Source organism: Anarhichas minor, unplaced genomic scaffold, assembly GCF_050575085.1.
Source record: "Anarhichas minor isolate MPS153535 unplaced genomic scaffold, ASM5057508v1 ptg000021l, whole genome shotgun sequence".
Taxonomy (NCBI): Eukaryota; Metazoa; Chordata; class Actinopteri; order Perciformes; family Anarhichadidae; genus Anarhichas; species Anarhichas minor.
In genome coordinates, this window is record NW_027466467.1 from 1,891,900 (window position 1) to 1,904,222 (window position 12,323).

Consider the following 12,323-nt stretch of genomic DNA (forward strand, 5'->3'; position numbering starts at 1 on the left):
AGCCAAGCTCCTGAAAACAATAATAAATATTAATAATAAAACACGTTTAATAAAATGTGTCTTTGGATTCGTGAAAATTGCGCTTTTATTCTGAAGTAATGACCGGAAAGTGGTTGACATTACTGCTAGCTTCACACAAGCGGAAGAAACACACAGTGACACAATAAGTGTGTGTCGATTATCGATTAAAAGTTTATCGGTAAACATCTCTCAGCCTCTCGGTGTCTGTCAGCGCGTGACTTTACGATAACATCCGGGGACTTTGTAACATCCGGTCCAGAGATCAAACATCTACCGCTGTTAGCTTTAGCTGCTGTTAGCCTAGCCTCGTAGAGTTAGCTCGTTTAGAACCGGACCGGACCATGGGAGCCCACCGCAGTGAGGGAGGCCGGGACTGGCTGGTGCAGGACGGACCTGAGCAGACCGACCAGAGCCCGGTACGAACCACAGCTAACGGAGGCTAACATGCGAAGCTAGCTGCTAGTCTGAACCTGAACTCAATACATTAGTTTAAAGTATTGCATCATATTATTCAAATGACGTGATGTGATATTAACTATATTTTGTAGTTGTATTATATTAGTTATATTATGTCTCGTGAGCTGTGTGCTTCCAAATACGTCAGTGTCTCTCAGATGACGTCATAGCTTCACATCATTATTGATTAGTCTTTAAATGTTGTTTTTAGTAAAAAAAAATACAATTATTTATCAATTGATAACAATATTTATTGTAATTTTATAAAATAAATAAACTTAGACGTCATGTTTTACTGTTTTACTTCATAGAATGATTCTCTGATGTGAAGTTCATGTCATTAATTAGTTGTTTTTTATTGATAAATTAATCTATACTCTGTAGAAGCCGTGGAACCTGATGATCAAACACAGACAGATACACAGACGAGGACGACGCTCACACATGGCAGTCAGGTCAGTACCGGTTCACTGGTTTATACTGGTCCTGCTGGTCCTACTGGAGGTTCATACTGGTGTTTTCCACCCTGATGGCCAATTTAAACATCAGAACTGATTCAGAGTACAGTAAACAAAGGCAGTAAAAGTAAAGTGTGTGTGTGTGTGTGTAGCTACACTGATCCTCAGGTGTCCATGGACCTGTTGAGGGCTGTGCTTCAGCCAAGCTTCAACGAGGACATCATGGCTGTGTTCAGGAAGTACCAGAAGGTCAGAGGTCAATTCAATTCATTTGTATCGCCCAATATCACAAAATCACATGGGAAACTCCCGTAAAAAAAACAACCTGGTTTGTAACCAGGTGTGAGAAGGTGGGAACAGATGTGTCGGTGATGTTCTCATGTTGTTGTGTTTGTTCCAGTTCTTTGAGAAAGCGGCGGAGAATGTGAAGGAGAACGTTGGTGACGATGTTCAGACCGACCAGCTGATCAGAGAGGCCTGCAGGAACGTTCTGGAACATGTGAGATCACTTCCTGTCAGCTGACCTCTGACCCCAGGTGTCCATATTCTCTGTGCAGTAACCATGGTTTCTCTCTGATGATGTCATCCCCAGGCCAAACAGCTGTTTCCAGAGGCGGAGGTGAATCGGGGGCGGTCAGAGGCTGCCATCAAGGTAGGAGGCCGACCAATGAGAACCTCCGGAGCATGTTTTTAAACCGGGTCCAGTTCTGATCTGGCTCTTTGTGTCCCGTCAGAGGTCCAGACCTGCTGCTGATGAAGACTACAGTCAGAGAGGAAGCCCCGTCCCCAAGAAGGTACGGTCACCTCTGACCTTTCAGGTGTTTGCTCGTTCAGTCAGGTGACAAGGAGATGTCGCTGCACCAGTCAGACCAGTACTGAATATCACGGGTCAGAATGAGACTAAGCAGCGTTCAAAGCAAGTTATCAATAACTTACAGAAACGGCCGCAATCCAAGATGGCGACGGCGAAAATTGACGAACTCGAGGCTTCAAAACATCAGTCCACAAACCAACGAGTGACGTCACGATGACTACGTCCACTTCTTATACACAGACTATGTCAGGGGTTTTCAGTTAATATTCAACGAGGTCCAGTTAGAGTTCATTCCCTCATTAAAGGTCCAGAACATCACAATAACGTCTAACTGGCACTATGATTTACTCCTTTATATATTGAATTAGCCTACAGTTATCAGATATTTATATTTATTATCAGATTTAAAATTTAACTGGATGAATTATAAATAATACATACTCTAATAATAAATACATGTTCTCTCACTTAAAGTAAAATAAGGGATTTATTAAAGATTACGTAACAGAAAGCTTTTGAACAACGTGACTGTCAGTAGCTCTAAGCAGCTTATAATATATAATTAAAACTACTAACATATAGTTTATATTTAAGTTGTGATCATCGTGTGTCTACAGAGAAGAGCTCGTCCAGGCGCGGTGGCGGCCTCCGATCGACCTCACACCTTCTCCACTCAGTGAGTATCTGACAGACCAATGACATCATCATCATCAGTATCCAGGTAGATCACCTGAACACCTGACGTCTCTCCCCCTTTGTGAATGTCCCGTCCTCAGAGTGAAGCTCAAGTCTGATCCAATCAAGAGAGAAGGACCGAAGGTGAGTCAGTTAGGAGTCAGTTCACTCACACATGAAACTCGGGTGTGTTTTATACCTGAGGCCTGTTTCCACAAATCAGGTTTAACAAGATAGTCAACGTATGCTCTCCAGCTTTAGAAATACACTCCCGTTCACACCGGTTACAGTTCATCTAACTAACCATCAATTCATTCATTCATCAGTTAAGTAGTGACCTGCTGAATAATGCGTGTGTGTTTCAGTGGGATCCATCCAGACTGAATGAAAGCAGCACGTTTGTTCTCGGCTCCAGAGCCAACAAGTGAGTCAACATGTCAACAACGTGTAAACATTCTGTTAACATGTATGTTAACATTGTCATCATTATGTAAACCACGTGCAAACATGTCATCATCATGTCAGTCAGGTCACGTTGGCTCCGTCCAGGAACAGTTGAACAGGAAGTCATCATGTGTTGTTGTGATGTCATTGCAGGGCGCTGGGGATGGGCGGAACCAGAGGCCGGATCTACATCAAACACTCTGATCTGTTTAAGGTAAACCTGTGTGTGTGATTGTGACGTCTAGTGTGTGTGTGTGTGTGCGAGTGTGTTACACCTTTAAATGACATTTGTGTTTCAGTATGCAGCAGATGCGAAGGATAAGCAGTGGCTGGCAGAGAGACACCACATGAGAGCGACAGGAGGGAAGATGGTGAGATTAATACAAACATTAAGACACTGAACTCTCCTACAGAGCACTGCTGCACCTGAACGCATCACGTGTGTGTGTGTGTGTGTTCAGGCCTACCTGCTGATTGAGGAGGACATCCAGGATCTGTCTCGCAGTGATGAGTACAAGTGAGTCTGACGTCACTCTTCTGTCTCCAGGGTAACCGGTTCCACATATGTGGTAACAGCTGTGTGTGTGTGTGTGTGTGTGTGTGTGCGTAGGGACTGTCCAGACGTCAAGATGGACGAGTTGAAGCCGTTCTCAGTTCCTCTGTGGATGGTGGAGAAGATGCAAAGAGCCATGGAGGGTCAGAGAGACGCTGACCCCTGACCCCCCCCCCCCACACACACACACACACACACACACAGATCAAAAGTTGTTATTGTTAATGCTGTTTTTTTTTTTTTATTAAAAAACGTAATAAAAACAAACCCTGCAGGTTGTGACCTCACGTCATTTTATTTACAAAAATAAACCAATAATCAAACAAGGAAGTGACATCATCATCAGGGGGCGGGGCATCACTCGATCCCTTCCTGTTTGTCCTTGATGGAGACTCTGAAGCGTTCCTCCAGCAGAGAGAGCTCGCTGATGAGATCTGTGATGGCGTTTGTAAACGCTTCCTGTCAAAATAAAAGACATGATGAGCTGCTGGACACCCCCATGACTCATCTCAGGTGTGTGTGTTACCTGTGGACTGTAGTCGTGTGTTACATGTGGACTGTCATCAGAGGTGTGTGTTACCTGTGGACTGCAGTCAGGTGTGTGTGTGTGTGTTACCTGTGGACTGTAGTCAGCTGTGTGTGTGTGTGTTACCTGTGGACTGTAGTGAGGTGTGTGTGTGTGTGTGTGTGTTACCTGTGGACTGTAGTCAGGTGTGTGTGTGTGTTACCTGTGGACTGTAGTCAGGTGTGGTCTGCACTCTGATGACGATCTTGTGTTCCAGAGGATGAGGAACTTTATAACCAGCAAACAGAACCTGTGGATCCTTTAACAGCTGACTGACACACACACACACACACACACACACACACACACACACAGTCAGGACCTGAAGTGTTTCTCATGAAGGTTAAAAAGCAGCTGTTGTGAAAAAAAATTGTGGACTTGGGAGTTGGCAAATTTTTGTGTTTAATTAATAAGCTATATGTATAAGTAGCGTTATAAACATAGAATTGAATTTGAATAAATCGGCTTCATTGACACCGATCCATCTTTTTGAGTCAATATCGGCCTGATGTCTGATATCGGTGAATTAGTCCTTTGACGTCTCAGACTGATCCTTTCACAATAAAAGCTGCTGCATTGAGCATGCAGCCTGCATCAGAAACCATGTTATACCTGTTAGCATTCTGTTAGCACTGTTTTAATAGGAAACCCCAATCTGATCCAGTGGTCCTGTGATACATCTTGAAGGTTCCAGTGTTTTTGTATATTCAGCTGTACAATCACAACGATGTTTCTATTATTCTGTCCATCATGTTTATATCAACATGGCTGCACTAAATAACAGCAAACACCTCTCTAGCTTAGTGTACCCTAATAAAAATATACTACTAAATACTTTAAATACACAGTGATGGTACCTGCTAATATTCTACTCTTAATACAGATTTTTACAGACAGAGAGACATTTAATGAGTTATTATCAAATAGCCTCAGCTAGTGTTGTTAGCCTGTTAGCATTAGCCTACAGCTAGCCTCTTACGCTCGGATGATGTTTCCTAGCGTGTGGTCCTCTTTGTTCAAAGTGAACAAACAGGCGTTCGGCACTTTGGTGTCCTTGCTGATGCTGATCTTCTTCTCTCCTTCGAACAGGAGGAACGACTCGAAGGCGGGAGGCGCGTTCATCTTCTAAATCTGAGCGCTAGCAATCTACCAAGAACATCCGAAAACACGCTTTCTTCAAAATAAGACAACTTCCGGCTTCTTCTTCTTTTACTTTTTATGGCGGTTGGCAAACAGCTTTCGGGTGCATTACCGCCACCCACTAATCTGGAGTGTGGACTAAGGATACCCTCTCTAATACGACAACCAAACTGATATATTGCTTCTTCTTGCATTAGATCCACCTACCTATGTGTTCAAAACACACCTGGATTGTAGTTTTAGTCCAGTATTCTTTCTCGTCTCTGATGCAGCACTTGAGGCAGGTCAGCATATTAATATTATTATTAATAAGAGCCCAAATAGTATTAAAAGACAATACCCACCACAACCTGTTCACCAGGATGCCATCTGGCAAGAGGTACAGGACCTGCCCCACCACCTAAATAAAATAAATTAAAATAAAATAAAACTTTATTAATCTCGAAAGAAATTCTTGTTCCAGAGTTTCATTAAATATTAAGACAAAATAATATCAAAAAAGTAAAAAATCAACTAAAATAGAAATAGAAGTAAAATACAACAGCAAAATTAAGTACAAGAGTAAAAAAATAAAGTGTATAAGAAGTTTTTCTAACACAAGTGCCCGATGGAAACTAAAATAGAAAATAAATATTGATCATGAAATCCATCCTCCATCATATAGGTTAATATAGTTTTTATTTTTGTGCGCTTTTCTTATGTAACAAAATGAGACTACAAACTGCATGCCGTTGCGGTTTAATACATGATAATACACTTTATTCTTGTATAATTATTATTATCATCGTTATTATTATTATTATTAATATTGTTGTTGTTGTTGTTGTTGTTGGTGTTGTTGTTGTTGTTATTATTATAAACTTTATTGTAAGTGGCTTTGGATGAAAGTATCAGCTAGATACATGTAATGTAATATAATGTATATATATTATAGTATACATATATATTATAGATATATATTATATCATAAACAAAATAAACATTAAAAGTTTGTTTTTGGATCGTTCGTCTCAAATCTGTGACGTATTCGTTAAACGTATTTCCGGACGTTTCTCTCGACCAATCACATCGCTGCTCCCTCCGTCTGCGCTCTTCTCATTGGTTGGCAGGAGGCAATTTGTTTATGAATGTCGGGCGCCGATTGGCTCCGACTGTGAGGAAGCGCCGGTTTAAACGAGGGGGGCGGGAGCGAGTTTCAGTTTGAATCAGCAGCTCCAGCCGCTAACAGACCGACACACGGTGAGTCCTACAGGTGGAGTTCTCACCTGGTTTATACACGTAAGTGTGTTTGTTATGTGTGTACCTGTTGAGATCCAGCAGCGGTTTGTCTCGTTGTGCTTTAAGTTAAATGAGAAACATGCTAACAGCGAAGCTAACCTCCAGTTAGGCCGATGAGCTAACGCTAACTGTCGTTAGCATCGAGCTAACACAGAACCGGAGCATAAACACGTTAGTGATAGCTCACCAACGGTGACGGGATTACCGACCGTTTTATCCCCGTTAACACCTGGCTGTGTATGTTACAGTTAAACCGACATAGTGTTCAGTGCTGCTACATCCGGGTAGTTGGCTAACACGTAACGATGGCTGCTGTTGGCTAACGGTCATTTAAAGGGAGCGATTATCCGCTGTGTGTCAGCGTCTTTGTTGCACTGCCTGTCTGTCTGACTGCCTGTCTGTCTCTCTGACCGCCTGTCTGTCTCTCTGACCGCCTGTCTGTCTCTCTGACTGCCTGTCTGTCTGACTGTCTGTCTGTCTGACTGCCTGTCTTGTCTCATCCAGCAGTGAACGCACCATCTTGCACTCATGGCCTCCCAGAACATGGACCCCGCAGCGGCAGCAGCCTCGTCCACGGCTGCTCTGAAGGGCAGTGAGAGCGGTGGCAGCTCGGCCAGAAGCTCTGTGTCCAAACGGTGAGAGAAGACTCAAACAAGACTGTCTCTGCTGTAACTCACGGTACCGACTACAACGACCGTGTTACGGCCTCTTGACGGATCTCACTCAAGTGTTTAACCAACAGTAATGTTTACTGATGTGTCTCATGTACTGTCTCGTCACGAGCAGATAAAAAGCTTTACAGGTTTGTTAACTTGTGTGTATACAAATCTGTAAAACTAGTTTATCTGTTCATGAGACAAAGTCAATAAATATAAATGCATTGAGGTATAAAGATGTATCGTTTCAACACTATAACAGTAACGTTGTTTGTGTGTCTGCAGGCTGCAGCAGGAACTCATGACTCTGATGGTGAGTTCACATCAAATACATGTATAGCTTTACATAAGTGACATCACATGACTGGTCTCTTTCTCTGGTGATGCGGTGATGACATCATGTGACTTCTCTCTCTCTGGTGATGCGGTGATGACATCATGTGACGTCTCTCTCTGTGTGTGTTGTCGATGCAGATGTCGGGTGATAAGGGAATCTCAGCGTTTCCAGAATCGGATAATCTCTTCAAATGGATCGGGACCATCAACGGAGCTCAGGGGACGGTACGCACGCACAGACGGAGAGCAGTGATTGGTTGATATTCAATGATGATGATCATGTGACGTCAGAGCTGCACTGTAAACACTGCCTGATCTCTCAATCAAACTTTTAGAGACAGTCTGGAAAAGAGAAGAAAATTAGAAATGCCATCAGTGTTCTTTACTCTCCAGTTCTGAGAGTATGACGTTGAGAGAATCCAGCTGTAGTGAGAGGTAACACTTTTTTACCTCTGTAAAAACAAAGTTTACCGTTATGTTTCTCAGGTGTACGAGGGTCTCAGGTACCGGTTGTCTCTGGAGTTTCCTGCCGGTTACCCGTATCAGGCTCCACGCGTGAAGTTCGTCACTTCCTGTTTTCATCCCAACGTGGACGAACAAGGTTTCATCTGTCTGGACATCCTGAAGGACAAGTGGTCGGCGCTGTACGACGTCCGCTCCATCCTGTTGTCCATCCAGAGCCTGCTGGGAGGTAACGTTGTTATCACTGATGCAGGAAACACCAACATTGTATTCATTTTGGACGCATGTTTGCTATATTTTGCTGTTGCCTTCCGTATTGTTTTTGTATTTATGTTAAAAAGTAGTTTCCAATGGCAGCCATTACTGTCAAGCCTTGTTGACATGTACACATTTGTGTAAACAACACATTGATGTTTGTTTCAGAACCAAACAACGAGAGTCCATTGAACACAACTGCTGCTGAACTCTGGGACGACCAAGAAGGTGAGAGGCTGCTGCCATCACGTCTAAATGCCGCGTTCATTGTAATTTAATTACAACTTCCTGGTCCATCCCGTGATGACACGGGGCTCAAAAATACTTTTTTCCATAAACTTGTGTACATTGGTGGATATTATTTCTTTGAGGTTAATCAACGGCCCCTTTGCTAAAAAAAAAAAAAAACCCCAATGAGCGCTAGGCTCGATATACTGACAAGTCACTTCCTATCGAGTGTTTCAGCTCGAGGAGTGAAACTGCTCATGACTGCGGGCGTCTTTTGTCCCGTGACATTTCACTCCGTCGAGCCTCCAGAGTGAGTCGGACAAAATGACTGACCACCATACGATGCACTCGGCCAGACGGTGATTGCAACTGCGTTGGTCTGCGTCTGCCTGGCTCATCGTAAACGAGCCCAATAAGTCCCAAAAGTTGTTAGGTCAAATATTTGAGCTTCCGTAATCAGGTCCGTCATTGAGGGTGATCGGCGGATTCAACTGAACTGCAGCTGTTTCACTGTACAACAGATCTGCGGGGAGACCAGATGGGAAGCAGGGGCTGATGGGAGATGTATTTCTAACGGCTGTTTTGTCTCTTTCAGCCTTTAAAACTCATCTACATTCGACCTTCCAGAATTGAAGCAGCTCCACGTTTTATTCTTCTTCTGTCTATTTGCCTTCTGTGTTTGTAAAATATTTTTATGTTTGTCCACCTTGCTGTGTCAATAAAGTTCCTAATTCAACACACTGACTGAGGCTTTATTGGAGCAGAAGCTGTTGGTAAACCTTCAGATATCAGCTGCGTATCTGTATCAACGTCTTACGTTATTACGTTAGATTTCACTGAAACACTTCATTCTTACATCGTATAAAAGCTTCTCTTTTTTTAAAATACATTAAAATGTAGAAAAGACATTGATCACAAATATAAGATAATTACAAAATGTACAGTGGGTACGGAAAGTATTCAGACCCCTTTAAATTTTTCTCTGTTTTATTGCAGCCATTTGCTAAAATCAAAAAAGTTAATTTTATTTCTCATTAATGTACACTCAGCACCCCATCTTGACAGAAAAAAACAAATGTAGAAATTTTTGCAAATTTATTAAAAAAGAAAAATTGAAATATCACATGGTCATAAGTATTCAGACCCTTTGCTGTGACACTCATATTTAACTCATATGCTGTCCATTTCTTCTGATCCTCCTTGAGATGGTTCTACTCCTTCATTGGAGTCCAGCTGTGTTTAATTAAACTGATTGGACTTGATTAGGAAAGGCACACACCTGTCTATATAAGACCTTACAGCTCACAGTGCATGTCAGAGCAAATGAGAATCATGAGGTCGAAGGAACTGCCCAAGGAGCTCAGAGACAGAATTGTGGCAAGGCACAGATCTGGCCAAGGTTACAAAAGAATTTCTGCAGCACTCAAGGTTCCTAAGAGCACAGTGGCCTCCATAATCCTTAAATGGAAGAAGTTTGGGACGACCAGAACTCTTCCTAGACCTGGCCGTCCAGCCAAACTGAGCAATCGTGGAAGAAGAGCCTTGGTGAGAGAGGTAAAGAAGAACCCAAAGATCACTGTGGCTGAGCTCCAGAGATGCAGTAGGGAGATGGGAGAAAGTTCCACAAAGTCAACTATCACTGCAGCCCTCCACCAGTCGGGGCTTTATGGCAGAGTGGCCCGACGGAAGCCTCTACTCAGTGCAAGACATATGAAAGCCCGCATAGAGTTTGCCAAAAAACACATGAAAGACTCCCAGACTATGAGAAATAAGATTCTCTGGTCTGATGAGACCAAGATTGAACTTTTTGGCGTTAATTCTAAGCGGTATGTGTGGAGAAAACCAGGCACTGCTCATCACCTGCCCAATACAATCCCAACAGTGAAACATGGTGGTGGCAGCATCATGCTATGGGGGTGTTTTTCAGCTGCAGGGACAGGACGACTGGTTGCAATTGAAGGAAAGATGAATGCGGCCAAGTACAGAGATATCCTGGAAGAAAACCTCTTCCAGAGTGCTCTGGACCTCAGACTGGGCCGAAGGTTCACCTTCCAACAAGACAATGACCCTAAGCACACAGCTAAAATAACAAAGGAGTGGCTTCGGAACAACTCTGTGACCATTCTTGACTGGCCCAGCCAGAGCCCTGACCTAAACCCAATTGAGCATCTCTGGAGAGACCTGAAAATGGCTGTCCACCAATGTTCACCATCCAACCTGACGGAACTGGAGAGGATCTGCAAGGAAGAATGGCAGAGGATCCCCAAATCCAGGTGTGAAAAACTTGTTGCATCATTCCCAAGAAGACTCATGGCTGTACTAGCTCAAAAGGGTGCTTCTACTCAATACTGAGCAAAGGGTCTGAATACTTATGACCATGTGATATTTCAGTTTTTCTTTTTTAATAAATTTGCAAAAATTTCTACATTTCTCTTTTTTTCTGTCAAGATGGGGTGATGGGGTGCTGAGAAATAAAATGAACTTTTTTGATTTTAGCAAAATGGCTGCAATGAAACAAAGAGTGAAAAATTTAAAGGGGTCTGAATACTTTCCGTACCTACTGTATGTGTGTTTCTACACCAGCTGCTGTTTCACCACAAATATTAACTTTACAGCTAATTAGTTTTCCAGATGAGCCTAAACTTTTCCTAACTGGTAGTCAGCTTCTGGACAGAGGTGTAATATTTGATATTTTTATCGTTTTGAAATGATTAAAGCTGATTGTGAGAATGAGCTTGATGTTTATGCATCAGATGAAACAAGTTTAGTTTCTTTAATTTTTGGAATTCAACTCTGTGGGACTTTCGAGGCCACTGCTGAAAAACCAATAACTGCTTTGCTAACCAGGAAAATTAGGAACCAATTAGCAGAAGCTATTAATGCTGCAATACATTACAGACATAACAGACATAACAGTCCTCTCTATCAAATAAACTACATAAATACAACGAGTAGACCTTTATTTGAGATTGGAAACAATCTCGTCTCCATGTGATCTAATTAAAATATTAATTTGCTTTTCTAATTTACGGCTAAACAAACCTCAACATGAATGTCTTCCCATGATTCACTGCTCCACCAGCCGGCATCCCTGCTGTTAGGGAGCCAAAGTCTGATGTATAAAGCACCAAACCGACTAAGAACTACTGAAGTGGGATTTATTATATTAATGTGAACACTGTTTATTCAGATAACTAACTGGTGCTTAGTCATATTTTAGTTTTAAGACTGGGGGGAAAAAATATATATATTTTAAGGATCAAATTGTATTTTGAAAGTTTTATTTTAGCCGTTCTAAACAGGTGAGCATTACTGGGAGTTGAAACTGCCTAAGTGACACTATGCGTTTTCTTATTCACAGACTTTTCACAAACAGATTAATGGCCACTTTCAACATGAAAGGAGGTGGTCAGAGGAACAAGAGTGCCTTCAGGGAAACTGAACTGTACTCTGTGGTTAAAGGTAATATATGTTCTAATATGCAAAATACATTTAATGAATGGTTGTACAGTCAAAGTCTCTCATTTCATGATCTACTATATTCAATAATGCTATTCTCCTAATTTTATAGAGGCTGTCATACGGTCCGACCCCAGTGCCACAGAGTCAAAAGTTGACAGAGCCATGGTAGACCATTTGAAGCAGGCTCCTGGGAGGTCCGGTGGGGGTGGCTTTTAAAAATAAAAGAAACATAAAGGTGCTATGTTAACGCTACACTGACTGTTTATTGATAAAAAAAAGTTGTTTTTCAAGACAGGACAGGTGGGAGCTAGCTGATTTCAGCAGAATATAGTTTTATTTCCATAGTTCATCTTTCCTATTTTATTGTGCTTTTATTTAATAAACATACTTCATTTTATCTTTATATTATTCATTAATAAATACAAATGTTAATATATTATGATTATTTTCCTTTACATTTTTTATTTTTGTTCCATTTTATTTTGCTTTTATATAATAAACATACTTCATGTTATATTTA

General features: G+C 41.9%; 3 protein-coding genes across 6 annotated transcripts; 2 read left to right on the forward strand and 1 right to left on the reverse strand.

Moving 5' to 3' along the window:
* The first annotated feature begins 50 nt into the window (after positions 1 to 50).
* On the forward strand, positions 51 to 3,695 carry LOC142954740 (deoxynucleotidyltransferase terminal-interacting protein 1-like). The gene is made up of 13 exons (XM_076095944.1): positions 51 to 437; positions 862 to 932; positions 1,088 to 1,184; positions 1,336 to 1,434; positions 1,528 to 1,587; positions 1,670 to 1,729; positions 2,367 to 2,425; positions 2,526 to 2,568; positions 2,790 to 2,848; positions 3,022 to 3,082; positions 3,168 to 3,239; positions 3,330 to 3,385; positions 3,479 to 3,695. Exons 1-13 carry the CDS (start codon positions 363 to 365, stop codon positions 3,585 to 3,587), a joined length of 921 nt encoding a protein of 306 aa, XP_075952059.1. The 5' UTR covers positions 51 to 362; the 3' UTR covers positions 3,588 to 3,695.
* Positions 3,692 to 5,187, reverse strand: polr2j (RNA polymerase II subunit J). The gene is made up of 3 exons (XM_076095948.1): positions 4,966 to 5,187; positions 4,150 to 4,258; positions 3,692 to 3,880 (listed from the first exon to the last, which is right to left on the reverse strand). Exons 1-3 carry the CDS (start codon positions 5,106 to 5,108, stop codon positions 3,779 to 3,781), a joined length of 354 nt encoding a protein of 117 aa, XP_075952063.1. The 5' UTR covers positions 5,109 to 5,187; the 3' UTR covers positions 3,692 to 3,778.
* A 1,086-nt stretch (positions 5,188 to 6,273) lies between these two features.
* Positions 6,274 to 9,077, forward strand: LOC142954769 (ubiquitin-conjugating enzyme E2 C-like). 4 transcript variants are annotated; one of them, XM_076095987.1, is made up of 7 exons: positions 6,274 to 6,365; positions 6,909 to 7,039; positions 7,346 to 7,373; positions 7,535 to 7,621; positions 7,883 to 8,087; positions 8,282 to 8,341; positions 8,937 to 9,077. In XM_076095987.1, exons 2-7 carry the CDS (start codon positions 6,933 to 6,935, stop codon positions 8,972 to 8,974), a joined length of 525 nt encoding a protein of 174 aa, XP_075952102.1. In that variant the 5' UTR covers positions 6,274 to 6,365; positions 6,909 to 6,932; the 3' UTR covers positions 8,975 to 9,077. The 4 variants fall into 4 exon arrangements, with proteins under 4 accessions (XP_075952102.1, XP_075952103.1, XP_075952104.1 ...); XM_076095988.1 differs by having other exon boundaries at positions 6,300 to 6,365; positions 6,912 to 7,039; XM_076095989.1 differs by having other exon boundaries at positions 6,336 to 6,404.
* The last annotated feature ends 3,246 nt before the right edge of the window (positions 9,078 to 12,323 follow it).